General features: G+C 53.6%; 1 protein-coding gene across 1 annotated transcript in view; it reads left to right on the top strand.

Annotated features, from left to right (window-relative positions):
• The first annotated feature begins 6,033 nt into the window (after window positions 1-6,033).
• Window positions 6,034-22,619, top strand: part of ARRB1 (arrestin, beta 1) — a 27,933-nt gene continuing 11,347 nt past the window's right edge. The window contains exons 1-12 of the mRNA XM_012725407.1: window positions 6,034-6,299; window positions 8,941-8,971; window positions 10,619-10,679; window positions 13,940-13,984; window positions 14,590-14,786; window positions 16,029-16,088; window positions 16,783-16,850; window positions 18,472-18,607; window positions 19,361-19,445; window positions 19,800-19,872; window positions 20,759-20,896; window positions 21,803-21,886. Of these exons, the coding sequence (XP_012580861.1) occupies window positions 6,244-6,299; window positions 8,941-8,971; window positions 10,619-10,679; window positions 13,940-13,984; window positions 14,590-14,786; window positions 16,029-16,088; window positions 16,783-16,850; window positions 18,472-18,607; window positions 19,361-19,445; window positions 19,800-19,872; window positions 20,759-20,896; window positions 21,803-21,886 (1,034 nt within the window). The 5' untranslated portion in view covers window positions 6,034-6,243. The remainder of the gene's footprint in view (window positions 6,300-8,940; window positions 8,972-10,618; window positions 10,680-13,939; window positions 13,985-14,589; window positions 14,787-16,028; window positions 16,089-16,782; window positions 16,851-18,471; window positions 18,608-19,360; window positions 19,446-19,799; window positions 19,873-20,758; window positions 20,897-21,802; window positions 21,887-22,619) is intronic.

Raw genomic sequence — 22,619 nt, 5'->3', positions numbered from 1 at the left:
ACACCCGTGAGTCTGTGAGCTGAGCTTCCTGCCCTCATAAGACTTCCTCCCTTGGGCTTTGATTTCTCCATCTGGGAAATGAAGCAGGCTCCACTGTAATCCCCCAGGCTCCCTAAATCTGTGAAGTGGGGGAGACATTTCCTGTTTGCCTGCCCCTGCACCCCCCATCCCGGAGTTCTGAGAAGCAGGTGCACAGGCGGTGGATAAACAGGCAAAGTCAGGACGCAGGGAGGCTGCTCCGTTCTGGCAGAGCAGACAAGCCTGTACACAAATAACTCTGCGACCAGGGAGAGTGTGATCAGGGGCCTAGAAACCTCTTTGCTGCCACAGCCACCTGCTCCTCACACCTCCCTGCTCCCTCACACCCAGGAAAGTGGGTCAGAATGTAGGGCGCTGTACCTAAGGGTGACTGCCCCCTAGCGAGGTCCCCACCCTATCCAGCAGAGCCATAACTGCTCTCCGGCAGGGTTGTGAGCAGGTTAGGTGGTCAGGGATAGTCTGTGTCCCAAATACAAGTCCTGGTCAGTTGTCCTCCCTTCCCGGCATGCCCATGGCTCCCCATTGCCTCTGGGTGCAGTCGGAGTCCCTTGGCCTGATGCCCAAGGCCTTTCACACCTAGCCCAGGGGCTGCTGCATTGAGGCACTCCTGACTCTGTGGAGGGAGTGGACCTTTCCGTGGCCACCCTCCCTCTTGGTACTCCTCCCGGGCCTTGGGGACACATTGCAGCCACACCAAGCTGCTCATATCCCATCACCCAGTGAATTCGGTTGCCCTCCACACCTCTGCGTGTAGGGATGTCTCCTCTGTGTGTTCTTCAAGACTCCTTTCTTCATGGCTACCTCCTCCCTGAAGTCTTTCCTGATGGCTCCGTGAGAGCCATGCAGTCCCACCATACCACAGTAATGTGAGTGGTTAGAAGCTTCATCTCTGCAGCCAGATGCTTGGGCTCCGATATCTAGCATTATCCTTATGAACCGTGTCATCTCGGGCAAATGCCTTAGACTTTATCCCTCAGTTTCCTCATCTGTGAAATGGGAACAGACGTTGTTGGAGGAACAAGTGAGTTAATATCTATGAGACACTTAGAACAGCAACTGGTGCCTGGTTTCTATCCTGGATGTGTTTTCTGATGTTGACTGGGGTTGAGTAACATCAGAATATCTTCCCCCACACACTGGATTCACAGCATTTTTCTCTAACATGAACTCTCCAATGCCCACAAAGGGATGGATTGTTTCCAGTGTTCCCTCCGTTCACTGGCAGTGAGTCCGCATTCCCGTCTCTCCAGATGGATTTTCTGACGTTGAGTACATGGGTTTGTCTGAATGGTGTCCCTTAGGAGGGCTGTTCATGCTGTTGCCTCCGGCTCATTTCATTCGTCTTCCAATACAGGCTTCGTGACTTTGGACAAGTTACCTCAGATCTCTGATTCTCAGATTTCTCCTCTGATTTAATGGAATATTTAGATGGAATAGTACGATATCTTAATGCTTGTGAGTGCTTACTTAGCTCAGCACCTGGCTCATCTGGAGTGCCAAGGTTCTTTTGGAATTTCTCTGACTTGGCTACAATAGGATCATTTGTCAGCAGGGATCTTGGTAAACTCTGCCCACAGAGCCTGGTGTTGAAAGGCTGTATGAGTGTTTAGTGGATTGGTGAATAATAAACAGGAGGGCCATGCTTCAATGCTGAGCAGAGGCTGTTTGGAGTCTATAGTTGTGTTCCTGGCTTAGCCAGATGGTGACCAGGGCCCTGCCCCTATGAAGCACTTTCCTAAGGCCAGTGTTCATTAATCCTGGCAGTCAAAGAGAAGCTCCGAGGGAAAACCCTAGAGTCCACTCGCCCACAAAAAAGGCTCATCACTTTCATCTTTTCCAACTTTATCCATCCTTCTCTCGACTAATTTTTTCTTAGGGCATCCACTCAATGACATTTAACCTGTATATCTTTACTGGGTATTTAACCTGTATTTATTTACAGGCACCTTGTGATGCCCCATGAATCCAGTGTCAATAACACAAAGAAGATCTGTACTTTCATTTAAGTTAAATAAGTGAAGCAGGGCCCTCCCTGTTGGCGCAACGGGGTAAAGCACAGCACTATGAAGCTATTGCAGCCACTGCAGCATGAATTGGATCCCAGCCAGGGAGGTGACCCACATGGTACGGCAGGCCTTTCCTGACCCAACCACTGGTCCCCTCAGCAGTGTATTTCAGTCCATCTGACTGTTCTGCTCCCCACTTTGTCACTAGTGAATCCTCTCACCCCCTCCCCAAACCTCTCGCCTGTACCCCAGTTCTTGTATGCATAAATAAATAAATCTTTGGGGGGGAAAATTGACAATAAAAAAATAATAGGCCCTCTCTGGTGGTGCAATAAGTTAGGATGCAGCACTGCAAGCTAGTGGCCGCCGCTTCAGTGTGAGTTCAATCCCCAGCCCCGGAGGTGACCCCACAGGGCACAGCAGACCTCTCCTGACTGGTCCACTGCTCCCCTCAGATTACTTCATTAATCTACCTGTTCAGCTGCCCACTCTGTCTCTGGTGAATCCTCTCACCACCCCTGCACCTCTGGCCTGTACCCTAGTTCTGTATGCATAAATAAATAAATCTTAAAAAAATAGTAAGGGAAGCAGAGGTGACAGACATTGTGAGAACCACAATGTGACTGTGACTTGGGACACTCTGAGTGTGAGCTGCGCCATCTAACCCAGACCTGGGGCTCATCAGGGAAGACTCCCTAGAGAAGGAGGCTGCTGAGCACAAGACAGTACAGCAGTTCTAATGGCTGACCTGACACAGAGACACAAGTGGGCGTGGGGTGGGGGGTTGAGGGTCGGGGAGGGGACCTGAGGAATCGCAATCCCAGACACTGGATTGTAAAATCACAAAACCAAAGGTTAATATTAAGGGATTTTAGTCACAGGATTCATATTTGTTTATTTCACTTAAATTTTTCCCAGACTCTCCTTTCAGCAAGACTTGAGATGCATCTCGTTAAGGAAGCCCTGACATCTTTACAAAGTAATTTATACTTATTGTGCAATATGGTGTGGGGGGGGGAAGAAGTGAATAGATGGGTGGAGGGAAGTTCTTTCAGCCCTGCTGATATGTAGACACATTTCCTTTCATTCATTTTTGTTTGTTTCCAATTTTTTTCAAGCTGACATATAATTTATGTACCATGATGTTCACAGTTTTAGTGTAAAATTCAATGGCTGTTAGTATATTCACCCTCATGATCTAATTCTAGAATGTTTTCATCCCCCCAAATGTAGTTCCTGTCCATTAGTAATTACTTCTCTCTCCTCCCACCAGCCCCTGGCAGCCTTTCTGTCTCTATGGATTTGTCTATTCCGAACATGTCAGAATCAAACAACTTACAGTCTATTGTGCCTGATATTTGTCTCTTAACAATATTTTCAAGGTTCATCCATGTCGGAGCATGAACCAACATTTAGTTCTTATTATGGTTGAGTAATATTCCACTGTATGTCTAGATCATATTTTTAAATACACTCATCAGTTGGTAGACATTTAGTTTTTTCTTTTAACCTTTATGATTATTATGAATAATGCTCCTAGTGAACATTTATGTACAAAGTTTCATGTGAACATCTTTTTCAGCTCAGATATAATGTTGGGGAGTCTACCATCCTTCATTTACATGTCAATATCTGGCTCTCTTGGCATTGCTTGTCGGAAAGACTGTTTCCCCTGTTGACTTGTCTTGGTTTCCTTGTCAAAAATCACTTGACCACAAATATATGATTTTTGTTTTTCTTGACCCTTAGTTCCATCCCAGTGACTTATAGTCCATCTTTGTGACTGTATCACACAATCTTGGTTGCTGTAGCTTTGTAGTAAGTTTTAAATTAGGAAGATATGAGTCTTGCACTTTGTTCTATTGTTTTTCTCAAGATTGTTTTGACTGTTTAGAGTCTCTTGTATTTTCTACTTATGAATTTTAGATTTAAGCCACCAATTTCTGCCAAAGAGCCATCAGAATTTTTATGGGATTTTGCATTGAGCCTATAGATCAACTTGAGGGGCATTTTAACATTTAAGTCTTCTCATTCTTTCTTTCGGTGTTTATTGAACATAAAGTTGAGCTTGTGCCAAATACACTGCTTTTATTCCTGATTTTTTCTGCTTAATATTCCATCGTAGGCATTTCTTTGTGTTCTGAAAGATGCAAGCATCGTTTTAGTGCTCTGTAATATTCAATCATTTGAATTGCTCAAATGTTTGATTGTTCCCCACAGAATTATAAACTTTTCGTTATTGGGTAATAAATCATGAAAGGAACTTTGTTCTGGGTCCCTTGTGATACAGGCTTCTCCCTGCAGAGATAACTAGATATGGGGAGGACTGGTAGCTCATAGAAGTTTATCAGAGTATTAATGTCAAAGTTGATCAACAGGTACCCCAAGCTGCAGGCAGGGAGTGGGGCATGATGGGAAGCCAGCATCCTGGTTAGTGGAGAGCTGATTTCCTGCCCACCTGGCAGGACCTTCGTGATGGAATGGAAGCAGATACTGTTAGGACATGTTCGGGCTTGAAGGCAATAGATTAAAATAAAAAAAAAAATTTTTTTAGGGCCGTCCCTGGTGCAGCGGGTTAAAGCACTGCACTGAGAAACTAAAGCCACTTCACATGAGTTCGATTCCCGCCTGCCCTAGAGGTGACCACATGGTGTGGCAGACCTCTCCTGACCTGCCTGCTGCTCCCCTCAGCAGTGTACTTCATCGATCTGCCTGTTCTGCTTCTCACTCTGTCTGTGAAGCCTCTCACCACCCCTGAGCCTCTGGCCTGTACCCCAGTTCAGTATGTACAAATAAAATAAATCTTTAAAAAAATTTTTTTAAATTGCAGGTGAAATTCATTTCATTGTAACTCAGTGAACCAGAAACAAAAGTTTCACTCCTAATACTTTTTCTATCAGTCGAGAGAATCTGATGTGCTATAGTAACAATCCCCCAATTTTAGTGGTGCCAAGAGATTTCTTTCTCACTGTCCTGTGTACTGGATAGCAGGGAGCCAGGGGACTTGGGTCACTGGAGGCTCCCCTATCCAGATCATTGCAGTGTCCACGGTAGAGGGTGTAGTAGACAAGAGAACCATCCCCCCAAGAAGTCTCTCTTGCAATTATGGAAACTTTGACGACGTTATATTCACAACAAAGGGAAGTTACAGTTGAGGGTGGAATTAAGGTTGCTAATCAGTTGACCTTAAAATAGGAGCTAGATGTACTCATGTAGGTCTTTAAAAGAAGAGGCGGTCAGGGTGGTGCAATCTGGTAAGAACTGAAGCTGATGTTGCTGCCTTGGGCAGGAGAAAGAGGCCATGAGTCAGGAGATGTGAGTAGTCTCTAGAAACTGGAAAGAGCAAGGAAACATAGACTCTGCGAGCCCCCAGATAGGAATGGAATGCTGCCAACAGCTTGACTTTAACCCAGTGAGGTCCACTCTAGGCTCCTGAACTACAGAACTGTACGGTAATATGTTTATATTGTTTGAACTACTGAGCTCGTGTTCATTTGTTACGGACACTGTAGATAATTAACACAGGGCATGGGGACATCATACATCAACGCGTCCATGCTTCTGTCTGGAAGTGACATGTGACACACTTCTCTTTCTTCCTTAGCCAGAGCAAACCACATGGAGCCTGCCTGACTCTATAGGACTGTAGGAATTTGATTGACCCTAATGCCAGCCTTAGACGGGTTTGGAATGCTGGTAAATATTGTGGTATCTACTATACTCTTGCCATCTGGAGCTCAGGCTTAGGTTTCTGTTTACAAAACAGCAACATGCTGGGGGCAATCTTAAGTCGATTTCATTATGGGTTGATCGTGGTGACCCCTGGTTTGAAAATCTGCTCTGCAGCCCCTCTTCTGCCCAGGTCTCCTGGATCACATGACATACACTAGGCATAGCTGATTGGCTGGGACGTGGGGCACCTGACCAAAGTTGACCAATCAAATTTTTCTCCCGGGAATTTGACAATTGGGCCATTCAGCTAATTAACAGTTGGAAGCTTAGCAAGAGGCAGAGCAGAGGCAGGGTTAGAGTGCGAGCCGCATGCCAGCCAAAATGATGGAGGAGCAGAATAGCCCTGAGTAAGCAGAGAGTTGGTCCACACAGACAATGGAGCGGCAGCACAGAGAGCATTACCGTCAGGAGAACATGCAGCCCCAGAGGGAGAGGTGGAGAGAGCGCGCAACCGCCTGACAGTCTGATGGCTTCCCTGTTCCTGCCTCCAGCCCCCGTGCGTCCTGCCTGCGCATCCTTCCCGTGAGATTTCCCTCCTTTTGCACCCCCTCCTCCTTTCATTGGTGGGCTTCTGTCCCTTGTCCGAGCTTAAGTCAGCGAGAACACTGCAGGCATTTCTCCCAGGGGAACCACCTTCGGTTCTCAGGATCAGGCTTGTGGGTGTAGATGGGACTCGGGGTGAGCCCGAGTTTTTCCACAGTCTGGAAGTTCGGCTTATGTGTTTGTTTGCTTTTCAAAGTGGACAAGTGGAAGCCATCTGCGTGGTGCTGCACTTGTGGGACCTACGGCAGCCCCCGGACAGGGGTCCTGCTGGGGCAGGAAGCCAGGGAGAGCTTGGCTGTGCGGCAGAGTGGAAAGGACTGACTGAGCTGCAGGGATAGGGAGTCATGGTTCGCCTCTCGGAGCCTCCATTTCCTCATCTCTGAAATGGGATTACTGAAGGCTTAGCAGGGTTCTGGGAAAATCAGAGATAGGAGGAGGGCCCTATCTCTGGACAGGTTTTGGGGGAGGGGTCCTGCTGTCTGAGCACACCCCCAGTGGCCTGGCTACTGCAGGAGGGGAGCCCTGGCCATTGAGTTCCCACCGCTGGCCGGGCTTCCTGTCCCTTGTCATCCTCACGCTCCTTGTCCCTTCCTTGTCCTTTCGTTCTTCCTCTTCCACTCCATCCCCTACGCTCCTTTTCCCTCTTTTCAACACTGGCCTGATGTGGACTTAAAAAAGCACCTGCTTTAGGAAAGCAGCAGGGTTGGATATAAAGTACCAGCCTCTGGAGGCAAAAGAATTGGGTTGGAATCCTGACGCAGACTGGGTGGCTGAGTATTCCTAGGCAAATTACTACACCTCTCTGAACCTTGAGGTCATTATCTTAAAAATGGGGTTTATTACACATTTCACTGTGCTGTTAGATGAAGTAATAATTAGACACTCAGCAAATGTTTCTTCCTTCCCCCCTCCCTTCTCAACGTTCCTTCAAGCCTGGTCCCCAGCCCGACCTGGGTCTTGGAGGGGACAGGTGCCCCTTGTCCCTCTCAGGGATCACTGAATGGCTTTACCTACTTACTGGGGCTGTCAGGCCTTTGCGGTCTCTCCTTTCCCTCCGATCTGTTCCTTTTCCCGAGGGGTGGACTGAGGTTTTTGAGAGCATCTGGGGTCCCCGTGGCCTGGGCCACTTCTCTGGTCTCTGCAGGTCCAGCCTCAATGTGGTTGCTTCTGGTTCATGTGATCTGTATATATTTTTTTAACTTTAGCAGTTATTACACCCTACTCAACTGTGACATCTTCACACTCCAAACACTGATAAATATTTATGAAGAACAGAAAGGCCCAGCGCTCCTTGGGGAGGTGGGGGAGGGATGTGCCAGGCCCTCCATTGCAAGGAAAGCTCAGACCCAGTGGTCCCATGGGCTTCAAAATAAGGGGGGCAGGCCAGGGGCTGTGGAGGCAGCACAGAGCCAGCGCCCCACACCTTTCCCTGTGACACTGTGGGTCCCACCCCACCTTGTGCTGAGTGCCTGTTGGGCCTGATTCTTCTGGGGGAGGACACAGGCTGTGGTTCACAGGACCGCTCTGTAGCTCTGTGTCGCCCTGTCCCTCTCGGTGACTGCTTCTCTCTCTCTCTCTCTCTCTCTCTCTGTTTGTCCTCTGTCCAGCTCTCATTCTGTCTTTTCTTTTCACACGTGCAGGGCCTGCATCCCTCCCCTCCCTCCCCTCTCTGCCCATCCAAACCCATCTCTCATCTCTGGGTCTCTGTCACTTATTTCATTTTTTCTTTCCCAGTATAACTCCAGATGGTGGGGGATTGCTGAGGGGTTCTTAGATCCCAGGCCCTGCTGGAGGGACAGGGCAGCGGGGGAGCTTCTGGGATCCGTGGTGCACTGGGAAGGCTGAGTGGGAGCTGTGGGCCACACCTATGCTGACTTCTCTGCGTGCACACCCCCCATCCCCTTCCCGGCCTCATTTCCTCAGTAGATTCCTTTGCTAATTTATTCATTCACCCGTGCAGTTACTATTTAAGCGTGCTTGTTACCTGCCACGTATTAACACAGATTTATTAAACACCTACAGGCCTCTCTATCCCAGCCCTTCTGGGTGCTGGGATACATCCGTGGACAAGAGACAGACCATCTGCTCTTGTGACATGTTAGCAAAGCAGACAGGCATAAATGTAATCAGCAGATCAGTTATGGAGTAGGTGAGAAAGTGGAGGGTGGCGAAGGCAAAGGCAAAGGAGAGCGGGAAGGACTGGGGGTACCAGGGCACAGAGGATGGGGTGCTGTGGGGGGAGAGCAGTCCCAGGAGGGGGCTGCCAGAACAAGGGGCGTGAGGCGGGAGCCACCCTCGTATGCTGGAGGACAAGGGTGAGGTGGCTGGAGGAATGGGAGGTGACCTTGGAGGTCCAGGCGGGGCAGGCGCCAGAGGGCAGGCACTGCCTGGCATGGATCAGGTGGACTTGGTGCAGACTCACCTCCTGAAAGGCACCGGCCTGCTGTGTGGTGACAGACTGAGGGCTCCATGCTGGAGCCCAGTCATGGTGGCTCGGGGGTGGGGGCTAGTGAGCCATGGGGAGCTCTCATTGTGCCAGGCACTGTCCTGCCTTCCCCCTGGGTGGTGCCACTCGGGCCCCTTGTCCGGATATGCTAACCCTGAGCTCTCCTTTCCGCAGGGTGTTCAAGAAGGCAAGCCCAAATGGAAAGGTGAGTCTGTAAGGGGTCCTGCCCACCCCTCCCTGCCCCCAAACTCTTGTGTTCTCTCTTGGGCATCTCCACAGGGCAGGCAAACCCCCACCTCATCTGAAGGGGACATAGCTGTACCCACAGGCATCCTGGGGCCACAGTGGGTGGCCCCACGTACTCAGGAAGCTTCCCCCGGGGATGGGTACAGCTCCCCTGGACGTTAGGAACCCCCTTCTCTGGTATGGGGAACCTGGGCCCGTCAGAGAGCTACTCCAGTGCAAATGAGTAATTAGAATAAGTGCCAGGGGTCTCAGGGGACTCCCCCAGAGTCTCTGCTGAACCCAGTTGTTGCCGGTTATCCAGGGCAGTTCCCAGTGCCTGTCCCGCTTGCTCTCTTTTACAAGCCTCAGGCTCCATCCTGCCTTCCTCTCACTGCAGCCGGTAGACGCTACTGACATCATGTCGGGGTGAAGGGAGGGGGTGGCGCAGGGCGTACTGAGATTGATAAGGCACAGCCTGTGCTTCTCAGCCAGACACAGAAATGAAGCTTTTCAATAGAAAGTGGCAAGTGTGAGATAAAGGATGCCCGAGGGCTGTGGGGCCCAGCCGGGCAGTCAGAGCTGGCTTCCCCTACTGAGGGGTGCGTTCTGGGCAGGGCAGGGTGGACGGGGCGTGCTAGGTGGGGAGCCTGTGAGATCACAGCAGTTGCATCTGCCAAGAGGGAGGCAGGGGGAGAGAATGGAGGTTGCAGGGCTGAGTCCTTGGGACTCCTGCCTGGGCTGGCAGACAGCACCCCTGGTACCCCGTGTCCCCCTCCTGCGTCCACGACAGACATCGCCAGTCGCCCTTTCCCCTTCCCTGCCCAGCCAGGATCCATCTTCGATGCCTTCTTAACTCAGGGCCCGTGCAGGTCCTACCAATCGATGAGAGCTGGCATTTGGAGTAGTACACACTTGTCATCTACCCTCTGGGCACTAAGGAGCCATTAAAGGATTTCAGACCAGAACAGCAGGGCTTGCATGTTAAGACTTCCAGCCTGGTTAGGGAGGGCAGAAGGCCGAGTGTGAGGCCGAGGTACAGGCCATGGCCGGGCGGTGAGCAGTCCAGGCTAGAGCGGCTGTGGGGACGGCGGGGAGGTGGGAGGCAGGTTGGAGAGGTGACGGAGGGAGAGACAGATGTAGGGCAGTGGAGGAGGAGGACGCCACTTTGCATTCTAGCTTGGGAGCTCTTCCCTGAAGGCTGACTTCCTGGTGAATTCCTCATCCCAGTGGATTCCTGCCATACTACCCAGGGGTGGGGGAGCATTGAGAGCATGTTTCCCAGGGCTCCATGCCCTTCCCTTCCGCTCCCCTGCAGAGGTGGGCCCAGCACTCCTGCTCAGCAGAGACTTCTTTGCTGCTGTGCATGAAGACCTTTCCTGCCTCAGTGTCCTCATCTGTAAAATGGGAATAGTAACAACTTCCTCAGGGTTTGGGTTGAGCGCAGGTTTGTTATTCTTTGTATCTGGGCGGGGGCTTGGTTCAGGTCTGGTGAGGATTTCTGTGAGAGTGGAATATGGGCCCCGGAGTTTCAGGGGCAGCCCCAGGGTGCTCTCCAGGGGCACGAACCCACAGCTGCTCAGCCTCCAGGTCCACAGCTGCTAATGTCCCCTGTGCCTCTCTTCCCCAGCTCACCGTCTACCTGGGAAAGAGGGATTTTGTGGATCACATCGACCTCGTGGACCCTGTGGGTGAGTCCCTGGAAGCCAGAGAGGAAGGAGGGGAAGGCAGCGCTGGCAGCTCCCTTCTAGAAAACAGTGTGGAAGCCACTAGGATTAGCCCTGGTGCCCAGGGAGTGGGCCCAGGCACTGGGGTGGAAGTGGCTTCCTGCTTCAATCAGAAAACCCTTACGGAGCATCACTACTTCTCCATTCAACTGAGAGGAAATAATGAGACGTCCTGAGGGGAAAAGAACTAAGGTGTCCTAGTGACAATAAGGAAGATGAGGATGGTGGCAGCAGCTGCTGCTTCGGCTTTTGGAGCTACTGTGGTAGCCACTGTTATTATCCCTGCCTCCCATATGAGGTAAGGCTCAGAGAGGTTAAGGGACTAGCTCGCTCCAGGTCATGGAGTAGGTAGACTGAGGAGCCCAGATTCTACCGTAAGCAGTTTGGCTCCATATTTGCTGCCTCCTGCGGGCAGCTTGAGGGATGGAAGGAAAACTTAAGGCCTGTGAAATGGAGGCGTCTTTACTGACTCGAGGATCTTGCCATAGGCTGGGTGTGGCTAAAGGCACCTAGGAGGTCTTATTCTTTCTAATTCTGGGTTTCTGTGTCAGCATTCTTGACATTTGGGATTGGATAGTTCTTCCTTGTGGGGGCGCTCCTGGATGTCACGGGAGACTTAGCCGCATCCCTGGCTATGCCCATTCGACACTGGGAGTGTCCCCATCTCAGTATGATGTAGGGGTGCAGAAGATCCTTTCCCTCACGCCTCTGGATTCCTCCCAAGCTGGTTGAGTGATCAAATTAGCAGCCAATAGATTAGTAGAAAAAAGAATGAAATGTAATTACATTTGTATGAAAAATCTACGAGGATGTGGATGCTAAAGACAACAGAACAGAAGAGGGTAAATACGGAGCTAAGGAGAGGGGGCTGGAGAGAGGAGGGGCTCGCGTGTTGGGGTGCGTGGAGGAAGGCCAGGGGCTCTGTGTTTACGTGTTTGCTGGCCATGTAGGTCAGTTTCTCCATTTCTGATAAAAATCCTGATCTGGCTAATGCCTCCAATGTTCATTCTTCTGGTAGTTGAAGGAGTGGTCAGAGTTCCCTTGTGAGCCTGTCAGGCCTGAACTGACCCCAGATTGAAATAATGCATATGCCAAAGAGACGAGTCTTGGAAGACGTGTCTGGACATCCTGGAAGTCTGGTCCTTCAATGTCAATCAAAAATGATTTAGACATTGCCAAACATTGGGGAGGGGGCACAACTACCCCAGCACTACCCCTAAGATGTATCACTCTTGCTACGACTGAGTGAGGGAGACCCAAAATTATGCGTATGCTCTAGATGAGGATGGTGAGCCTTACGTGAAATAACTTCTTCAGAGGCACATGAAATGAAAGAAATGGGACCAAAGGAGGTGACAGTTTAGGAGAATGTCTCTAAAGACTGCAGGTGAGGAAACTGGGGTGTGTTGCTTGGGGAAAAATTGCAGAGGATGACCTCTGTCATCCCATCCGAGGGGGTGTCCTGGGGCCAGGAGTGGCCTGTGGCTCCGGAGCAGGGCACAGGTGCAGGGGGACTCGAGTGAGCACAGTGCAGGTCCCAGCGGGCTGGGAGGGGGCCTTGCATCGGCAGGAGGGAGTGTGGGGGGAGGCTAGAGCCAGGTCTTAAAGCACAAGAAGGGTCATCAGTTACATGGCAAAAGGCAGCGCGAGACGGGCGGCGGGAAGATCACCCCTCATGGGGCGGAGGGGACCCTTTAAGAACATCCAGCTCCTCTCTAGGGCCTTCCCTTCTTGGCCCAGAGCAGGATGACCCCACTTGCCCTCCTACCAGGCTTCAGGGACACTTCAGCATCTTTGAAGCTCAGTGTCGCCTTTTGCCATTGTATTTCCTTCCTGAACTGGCTCTCAGAGCTAGGGAGCAACATCCTGGTGTTCTCCTGTGGCCTGTGGAAGGAGAAAACCAGCGACTCCTACACACACACACACACACACACACACACCCCTCCCTGAACCTTGAAAGTGGGAGCACCTCCGTTCTACCAGGCCTTGTGCTGGGTCCTGGGGATCCCAGAGAGCTCTGGGGTGTTGTCCAGAGTTCATCAAATGACTCTCAGTAAGAAATACCACATGGGTCAGGTTATGTCTCCTGATGCTTACGAACTCCCCATGGTTCCCTTCAAACCCAACGGCAAGCCCACGCCCCTGCCCTGGGGCTCCCCTTCCTCCGCCCCATGTGGGGTGCTCCTCCAATCCCGCTACTGCCTTGTGCTGCCTTTTGCTCAAGTAATTGATGAGTCCTCCTGTGCTTTAAGACCTGGCCTAGCCTCCCTCCCCCACCACTTCCTTGACAGGCCTGGTTGGGGGTGCCCTTTCTGGGAACCCCACTGAGCCCCAGTGCCTGGGCCCACAGGAAATGCCTGCAGTACTTGGAGGAAGATGCATGGCCAACTGGGAGGGGTGGGCCCGCCCCTGACCTGACAGGGGAGAGAGAATGAGTGAGGATGAGGTTCAGTAGGTGTGGCTGGCTGGTAGAGTTTCCCAGAGATGGCCGGGGGTGTCAGGCAAGGTGGAGACCCCTGAGCCAGTGTTTGTGGCTCTCTGGGTTCTGGGCACAGCCAGGTGCACAGCAGGACTCTGCATGCCCAAGGCAGGCCGAGGGCCATGCGGCACCCACGCCAGCGTGGCATAGCACTTCTCCCGCACCTGACGCTCACTCTGTCCTCACAGGAGCCCTAGAGATGGGCACTACAGGACTGCCATGCTGATCTGCACCCCCGAGCCTGAGAGCGTAAAATTGTTCTAAGGTTTGAAGGAAAATGTGGTTAGTGGCAGAACTTGAACTGATAGGAGTCTGTTTTGCCTTAGCCTCTTGGCGAGAATATTCGCGACACCCTGTGGAGGTGTGAGTGTGTTTGATCCCGGGGTGCTGCGTCAGACCCTGCAGAGAGTGTGGCAGGACATTCGGAAGATGGACCATACGGCATGTCTATGATTCAGAACTTCTGTGCTCCAAAATAAACCTGATAATAGAAGTTTTGAGCCCAGGGTATTGTCCTTACTAACAGATGAAGAAACAGGGGAGTGAAGGACTATGCCCGAGTCACCAGCTGGTTCTGCCAGGCCAGCCTGGGGGCACAGGGGAGGCAGAGTGGAGAGGAGGCTGGGAGGAGGGCCGGGCTCTGCCCCCAGAGCCGGCCTCCCCACTGCTCTCACGGTGGTCTGGGTGTGGCTGGCGTTTGGGAGGTCCAGTTGGTGGGTCTGCTCACGCTCTGTCCTTCCTGCAGACGGTGTGGTCCTGGTGGATCCTGAGTATCTCAAGGAGAGGAGAGGTGAGGTTGTGCCTGCCCCCACCTGCCCAAAGTCTCCCCTTCCTCCACCAACTTCCGCCCAGGCCTCTCTGACTCGCACTGGCTATTCTTACTGCCTCCCCTGCCCAGCCCTACCAGTTCTTCCCTGGATAGCCCCAGTGAACATCAGATCTCCAGTGACCTTGGGCTGGGCCAGCCGCGCCCCCTCCACCTCGGGAGAGCCTTTTCAATGCCCCAAGCACTTGCCCATCAACATATCATGGCATTACAAGGCTGGAGATGACAGCAGGGCAGGAGTTAGGGTCTCATTTTATAGAAGAGGACGTTGGTTCTTGGCAAGGTGAACGGATTGTCTCAGGTCAGTGTGAAGACAGGAGGTAGGAGTTGGGCTGGACAGGACCCCAGGCCTCCTGGACGCCACCCAGCAGTCAGCATCCATCTCCTGGCAGGGGCCAAGCCCTGGTCGCCCTTCCCAGTGCCCAACGCCTCAGGGGCAGCACAGCCCTCCCCAGGAGAGCTTAGGCACAGACCTGGGGCCTGTCAGGTCAATCTCAGGGCTACAGCTGGCACTCTGGGGGGACTGCGTGCTGCTCCTCATGCCCCCCCCCATGCCCCTGTTCCCACAGTCTATGTGACGCTGACCTGCGCTTTCCGCTATGGCCGAGAGGACCTGGATGTCCTGGGCCTGACCTTCCGCAAGGACCTGTTTGTGGCCAACGTGCAGTCCTTCCCGCCAGCCCCCGAGGACAAGAAGCCCCTGACTCGACTGCAGGAGCGCCTCATCAAGAAGCTGGGCGAGCACGCCTACCCTTTCACCTTTGAGGTCAGTGACTGCCGGCCCTGGGGCCATTCCAGAGGCATCACTCTAGGAAGCCCTCGGGTGGGCACACGGGGGGCGGGGGGGGGGAGCTTGGGCAGCCGCTGGGCGCCCAGTTGTCCAGGGAGTGTTGGGGTCTGACACTCTCACACTGCCTGGTAAACGTCTCTTCTCTGGTCACTACCAGGGGGTCACCCTTAACCGCTGGGCTCCTTCAGGTCACTAGCAAGCTATCTCCTCCCTCAGGCCAGCTACCTGCTAAGTGCCAGGCACGTGCCCAACTCAGGAACGAGGACTGCCAAGTAGTGGATTTCCCTGTCCTGCCATCCAAGATTCTGGGTTTTAAAGCGACTCGCCTCTCAGACTCTGAGTCTGTGATTCAGTGAAATCCTCTCCCTCATTTTCCGTGAGAGTCTACGAGTCATCCTCACCATTGTAGATGGATTAGTTTCCTACTGCTGCTTGACAAACCACCCCAAACCTGGTGGTGAAACACACTGATTAAAACAACACAAATGTATCACAGTTCTGGGGCTCCGAAGTGAAAAATGGGTGTCAGCCGGCTAAAGTCAAGGTCTGGGCAGCGCTGGGTGCCTGCCCACACTGGAGGACAGACTCCGTTTCCTGGCCTTTACCAGCTTCTGGACACACTCCATTCCTTAGTGTAGACCACACCCCTCCATTCTTTGACTCTGGGCCACGCACCCCATCTTCCAAGCCATCAGGGCCAGTTTTCCATCCATCATTTCCACCCTGGTTCTTCTGCTTCCTGCTGCCACTGTTAAGGACCCTGGGGACTCCGTCTTCCCCACCCGGATGAGGGCCCATGGCAAGACCCTTGACTTAATCACACCTGTAAAATCTCCTTCACCACATGGGTAACATAGTTGCAGGTTGGGGGCTCAGGGCATGGGCATCTTTGGGGGCTGTTAGTCTGCCTCCTGCAGAAGACTTCATGGAAAGACCTTTATCAACTCTTCTGTGAGCACTGGGCTGGGATAAGCCCAGCAGGTAAAGGAAAACACTTCACCCAACTTGCCGGGAAAAGCTTCTGACTCCATCGGGACACAGCTTGGCATGGTCTGATGGGGGAGACCATGGTCTGTCCTCTGGAGCCCCTAGTCTGATGGAAGAGGCATGGCCTGTCGTTGGGGGGCATGGTCTGATGGACATGTGGGTGGTGTGGGTGAGACTTGGGGAGGTTGGTGTGAATGTGCCGGGGGCTCATTCTGTCTGTCCCCTTACCAGATTCCTCCGAACCTCCCATGCTCTGTGACGCTGCAGCCGGGACCCGAAGACACAGGGAAGGTGGGTCACCTCAAAGGGAACCTCTCTCTGGGTCCAGGACTCTGGTGTCCCCTGCCTATGATTTGCTCTCTGGGAGGTGCTAGAACCTTCCTTGTTCACGCCTGGGTCAGAACCATCCCACTTCAGAGAAGCAGTCAGGGTGGGGGGTGGCTGGTTGTTACCCTCCATGCCACCTTCAGTGACGAGCCAGAGGCTCTCCTGAGATGTTCCCGGCCTCAGTGTTGGCTGTGACGGGGCCACCACCGACCTCACATTCTCATATTCGAGGTGCATCATCACCGTCCACAGGAAGGTACTGAGGCTGGGGGAGTTGTGACACCACAGCTGTCCCAGGCCCCAGACTCTGAGTCCGTTGTCTTGTCTGGTCAAAGAGTGGCCAGGCAGCAGCTTCCCACGTGAGACAGGCAGTGGCATGAGGCACAGAGCAGTGCACCCAGTGCGGTGTCTGCACACAAGGTGCCCCCGAGGCACCTTGCTGTCTTTCTGGGCAGCTGGGCCCATGAAAATGGCCATCAGGCAAGGTGGCTCTCTGGAGAGCAGCCTCATAGGTGTAATCGGGGAAGGCTGCTTTGGCAGCTGGGGAGCATCTGATGAGAAGGTTGATGGGGAGGCAGCCAGAGGGGAATAGCCACAGAGGGTGCTCTTGGGACTCGGCCCTCTCCTAGGCCTGGTGGTCAGTGAGCCCTTTCCCCAGGCCTGCGGTGTGGACTATGAAGTCAAAGCCTTCTGCGCAGAGAACCTGGAGGAGAAGATCCACAAACGGTGAGAGGGTGTAGCTTCCGGCAGGGTGTGGCTGTCTGCCACTGGCAGAGGGAGGGAGACAGGACAGGCTGAGTACAGAAAAAGATAAGTAACAATTCCTGGAAGTGTGCTTCCAAGGAAGCACATTCCTGCCATGGCTGAGAGGTCAAGGCGGTCTTCCTGGGGGAGGTGGCTCAGTTGCTCTGGCTCGGGTCTCAGCATTTTTTCCTTCCATCACTGTACTCACTTTCACTCCCTCTTCCTCTACTCTTTTCCGCTCCAGCCCACGTGTCTTTTATTTTGTTTTAGGGGAAAAAAAAGCAACAACAAACCAGATTGTTTTAAACAATGAGTAAGAGATCGCCCAGTTAGCCAGGACCCCTGTGTTTCAGTTGTCTTGGGAGACCCTCGGTAGGAGGTGGCAGGGCTAGGGTGTCAATGGAGGCTTCTCAGCAAGGGCCATCATGCCCACAGGGCGAGCTAGTCAGCATGTAGAGGTCGGCCCTGCCTCAGGAGGGGAGGAGTTCTGGAGAGGCACAGGCCTGGGCTGGAGGTTAGAAACAGCTGGCCCTGACTCCTGGGATGAGCTGCTCGACTCCATTCTTAGGCCTTTCCCTCCTGGAGTCAGTAACTGCCTGGCCTCAAGCTCCTACCTTGTTAACACCCTTCCCCAAGTCACCAAGCTTACAGGGGCCTGGCTGGCTGCAGTCTCTTAGGGAGTGGGCTGAGTTTGCCACCTGGTGGCTCTAGGCTGTATTGCAGCTTGCCGGCCCCTTCATTTCCAGTCTGGGTTGTTCTTGTGTGGAGATGTCACTCTCCCACTTCCTTCACTGTCCGCCTTCTCTACTTAAGACCTGGCATCAGAGGAGAGAGAGGGTTTTGTGGCCTGTGAGAGTGAATCTGACCAGAGTAAGCAAGAAGTGACAACATTGGCGGCCACCACCCTCTCCCTATCACTGATGGGATATTTATGTCTACACAGTAGTTGCTACTAATAATTACATAGCAACTATCATTTATCAAGATTTTAGGTGCCAGGCATTGCACACCCATCACCCCGCCCCCTTTCTTCAGGGAGCTCCTGTGCCCTCTGCATATTTTGACTTAATGGACATTAAGTAAGCATTTACTATCGGGCAGGCACTGAGAATATAGGGCGGGCCAGGCGCTGGGAGTCAGCTGTGGACAATTTGGAGAAACACCTCTGTCCCTGGGAAGCATACATGGGTGAGTGACAGGGCTGCAGGCAGTGAAAACAGTCCCTTTGTTATCATTTGTTATCTCTGGGTACTGGAGTACACCCCACTGGGCTGCCACAGAGTGTTTTGGCCTCCTGTGTTGAGGTACTCAGATCAGAAGATCAGAGTGGGTTGGCCTGCGAAGGTTTCCTGGAAGAACAGGTACTTAGCTGGGTCTTGAAGAAGGAAATAACTGACTGCCGAAACCAGAAGGTGTATAGAAGCAGGATCCCTCTGCCAGGGAGCTTAGAGATAGGACTGACAGACCATCAGAAGATAGTGAGGAAGTTGGAGTGACAGGGCAGGACGGGAAAGGATAGAGGGGTGCCAGGTGGTACTGGCCTCCAGGGTTTGGGTTAGATTCTAAGGCCCCAGTCACCTCTCACACTGCTCTTCTCCATTAGGAATTCTGTGCGCCTGGTCATCCGGAAGGTTCAGTATGCCCCAGAGAGACCTGGCCCCCAACCCACGGCCGAGACCACCAGGCAGTTCCTCATGTCGGACAAACCCTTGCATCTAGAGGCGTCTCTGGATAAGGAGGTAGGGGGCTCAGACTGGGCAGGGCTGGGCGGGGTCTATCAGGAGAGAGACCCGCCGCTCCGTCGTGGCTGCCCGCGCTCCTGGGTAGGAGCTTCTGTCTCCTGGGACTACAGGACTCAGGGAGGCTGAGGTTTCCCATGGAAGAGCTGGGGAAGCCTCTTAGGGCCCAAAGGAATGAGGGTAGGGGGCTTGAGACTGAATGATGTGACTGACCTCAGAGTTCCACATCCCCTCTTCAAGGGCCCTGGGCGATGGCCCTCTCCCCACTCCCATCTACCCTTCTGATTGGCTGCCCTCACCCTCTTGTGGGGCAGCTGAAGACAAGTGCTTGGGTCAAGATGCAAGTTGGGGCCTTTCAGTGAAGACTGAGTGGCCAGCCCCTCCCTCCCTATCCCCTGTCCCGTCTGTACCCTCCATGTCTAAAATTGCAGGGTTTCGAGGGACGCAACACATTGCCCACCTCAGTCCCTCTATTGGACAGGGAGCAAAGCTGTTTGACAAGTGCAAGGTCACTCTGCTCTCCTCCTGACTGCTGTTGTCACTGTCATCATTATTACTGGCCCAGCCAGGACTGGACCCTCGGAGTTTCAGTTCACTCAGTGATCTTTCACGCTTCCTTCAAGGAACTGAACTCCACCATGCCTCGTGGCTGAGGCCAGTGTCAGGAGAGCCAAGGTGCAGGGTTCCCCAGGAGAGGCGTGTGGGAGATGTCCTCCTCCCTCCTCTCCAAACCTCGCTTGTCACACCTTTCAGATCTATTACCACGGAGAGCCCATCAGTGTCAATGTCCATGTCACCAACAACACCAACAAGACAGTGAAGAAGATCAAGATCTCGGGTACCGGGCAGAGGGCTGGCTGGGGCAGTCAGAGGCCATCCTCCCAAGGGTTGGGGTGGTGGAAAGCTCTCCCTTGTTTCTAGCCTTGTAAATAACCACTGGCCAGCAGGGGCTTTGAGGCTGGCGACATGGCTGCCTGCTGGCCAGGTAAAGAGTTCAGCGTTTAAGCCGCTTTTCAGGCTCCCTGGTTTCTGGGCAAAGCTGTCCTTGAGGGGAAGGGTTTTTGCTTCTGCCAGGGGATGGGTGTGTCTGGGCTGCCCTCCTGCCGCTGGATGGGGGCAGTGACCTGCCAAAGCCCCAGTGACTCTGGCAGGTGCTCTGGGCTCACACCACCACTTTCCCTGTTTTCCCCAGTGCGCCAGTATGCTGACATCTGCCTTTTCAACACGGCCCAGTACAAGTGCCCTGTGGCCATGGAAGAGGCAGAGTAAGTGAGCACAAGCCCAGGCTTGGACATGTGGGAGTGGCTGGGGACACAGGGAAGCCGGGGTCCAGTTCCAGGCCCAGCGTGGCTGTTGCCACCGGCAGAGGGCTGGGCCACACTCTCCTCCCCACTCAGAGTAGCTGATCCCACACTGCCTTTTAGAAGCCACTCACTGATTTAGCTACAAGAACACGTGTGTTCCGGTCAAGAGAAAGATCCACTAAAGCTAGAATAATGAAACAGAGCTAATTAATCTCAGGAAACTCAGGTCATCTTTGCACTGTACAAAGTACAGTGGAATCCAGCTTGAAGGGAGCCACTTTGTGCTGAGCTTCCCGACGGCCATGGCATAAAGGACGCAGAAGTAGGTACACAGCTTTCCTGTTTAATAAAGGAATAACTCAGCTCTCTGGGCAAAAAGGGAGGTGAGAAAGGCTAGTACCCCTGCACCAAGGCCACATGGGAGATAAAGCAGAACAATTTCCACCGGAGGGCCCAGCTGGGGAGTGTCTAGGTGTGTTCACTGCATCATTCTTTCAACTTTGCTGACTTTAAATTTTTTCATGATATAATGTTAGAAAAAAAAAATCCATGTTCTCTGACCAATAAATCATCCTAAGCAAAGAGCGCAGGGCCACGCAGCAGACTTAACACTGTGCAGACGGCAGCTCATTACCAAGCGTGAGGTTGCTGGCTCGCCTGAGTCACTGTGTGCGTGGAGCAGGCTTATGCCTCCTGGGTGGTGGCAGCGACCTGCCGGAGCTGGGCCTGGCTCACGGTCACCTTTCCGTGGGGTAGGAGCAGGGCCAGCTCCAGGGCCTCAGTGTGTGTGGAGATGTTTCTGAGGGCGGGGCGGGGACATCTCCACATCTGCCTTTCTTCTTTGCAGCGACACAGTGGCTCCCAGTTCCACCTTCTGCAAAGTCTATACCCTCACCCCCTTCCTGGCCAACAACCGAGAGAAGCGAGGCCTTGCCCTGGACGGGAAGCTCAAGCATGAAGACACCAACCTGGCCTCCAGCACCCTGTGAGGCCCCGCCTGCCCCCGTCCCAGTCTTTCAAGGATGCTCACCCGGCCCGCAGCGTGTCTGCACTCGCCCCAGCCCCACCAGCGCAGCTCAAGGCTTGGGTGACCCAAAGCATTATCCTCAGGAACTTAAACTGCAGGGGAAGTTGTCCCCTACACCTACTCCTAACCAGGGGTGACCTGGAGAGTAAGATGGACCCCTCAGTTTAGTCAGTGCTGAGCTGTGCTGGCTTGTCCCGGGGAGGGCAACCCGGAGAGGCTTCCTGTAAGAGGTAGCAGCTCCACAGATAGTGTCTTGTCAGATGGGGTGTGTCCCTTAAGAGAGTGGTTCCTGGCAGGGTCCGAGCAGGGAAGGATGGACCAGTTGGGGGCTGGAGAGAAAGAGGCCATGAGCTAGGCTGCACCAGATGTGGGGTACCCTTCAAAGGCAGGGATCCCAGTGCTAAATGATCACTCTTGCCCAGGTCATGACTGTCGGGGGCTACCCTACTGTAGCAGAGTCCTGAGTGTGTGGGGTGCTCACCTTGCCTGCCCTGTGGGGCTTCTGCTGCCTCTGCAGCACCCCGGCCCCACTCCCCCACAGGCCCCTTGCTCAGCCAAAGTGGCCTTCACCACCCCCCTGGCACTTTTCTGCACCCTGCTAGGGCCCTACCTGTGTCCAGACCTACTTGAAGGCACCCCCTCCTCCAGGTGTCTTCCCTGTCACCCCCTTCTCCCCACCCTCTGAGCTCTGGGGGAGCAGAGTTGGCAGAACCTGCCCCTCCCACGGGACTCAGGCGGGGAGAGGAAGAGCCGCCCGCAGGCAGAGGCTGAAGCCAGGCCTCCAGCTCTCTTTGCCTGGGTGGCCTGAGAGGCTCTCTTACCCAGTGAGCCGCCATGAACCTCGTCTCCCATGTCACCTTGCAGGCTGAGGGAAGGCGCCAACCGAGAGATCCTGGGCATCATTGTTTCCTACAAAGTGAAAGTGAAGCTGGTGGTGTCTCGGGGCGGGTGAGTGCCCCAGCCCAGCCCCAGGGCCCTGAGTGAGGGGGCGAGTGCAGGGTGGGGTCCCTGAGGCCCCTTCTGCCTGGTTAGGGACCTCTTAGCCTCCTGGACAGGGCCTGGAGTTACCCTGTTTCTCCTCTTCCACCCTCCAGCTCCTCTTCCCCACCCCTTCCCCTCTCCCACTTCAGAGGCTCCTCCCCCTCCCTCCCCTTACCTTCTCCTCTTCCCCAGCCCCTAACCGGGTTCACTGGGTGATGAGGAAGGGGTGTTTCTCTCAGAGGCCCTGCTGTGGAGTCTCCAGGAGGTGCATGCCCCTCACCACATCGTGGGCCCAGCACCCTCCACACCCCTCAAGCCCACCCTGTCCCCCTCAACCCCTTGCTGGTCGTGCTCAGGTTGACCTTCTGGGGAAATCGCTAAAGGAGCTCAGAATCCCAGAGCTGGACTGAGGTTCCTGTGTCACAGATGGGGAAACAGCTCCCCAGACACTTGCTGAGCTCCTCCCTAATCCCTGGAGTGGGCTGGGTGCTGGGGTCCTGACAGCAGACCTGAATATCCCCTGCCCTGGAGCATGGTCTGGTAGAAGCTCTAGGTTATACGCCTAGAATTAGGATTTCTGCCTCGGCAGAGGGATTCCGCAACCCTCCCCCCTGCCAAGTTCATCCATCTCTATGAAAAGACTGAAAAGCGTTAGACACTGAATGCCCTTCATTGGCACAGTAACTCTGCAGGTGGCAAG

This window comes from Condylura cristata, unplaced genomic scaffold (genome assembly GCF_000260355.1).
Source record: "Condylura cristata isolate star-nosed mole 26May11 unplaced genomic scaffold, ConCri1.0 scaffold00015, whole genome shotgun sequence".
NCBI lineage: Eukaryota > Metazoa > Chordata > Mammalia > Eulipotyphla > Talpidae > Condylura > Condylura cristata.
This window is presented reverse-complemented; position numbering and strand designations above follow the sequence as displayed.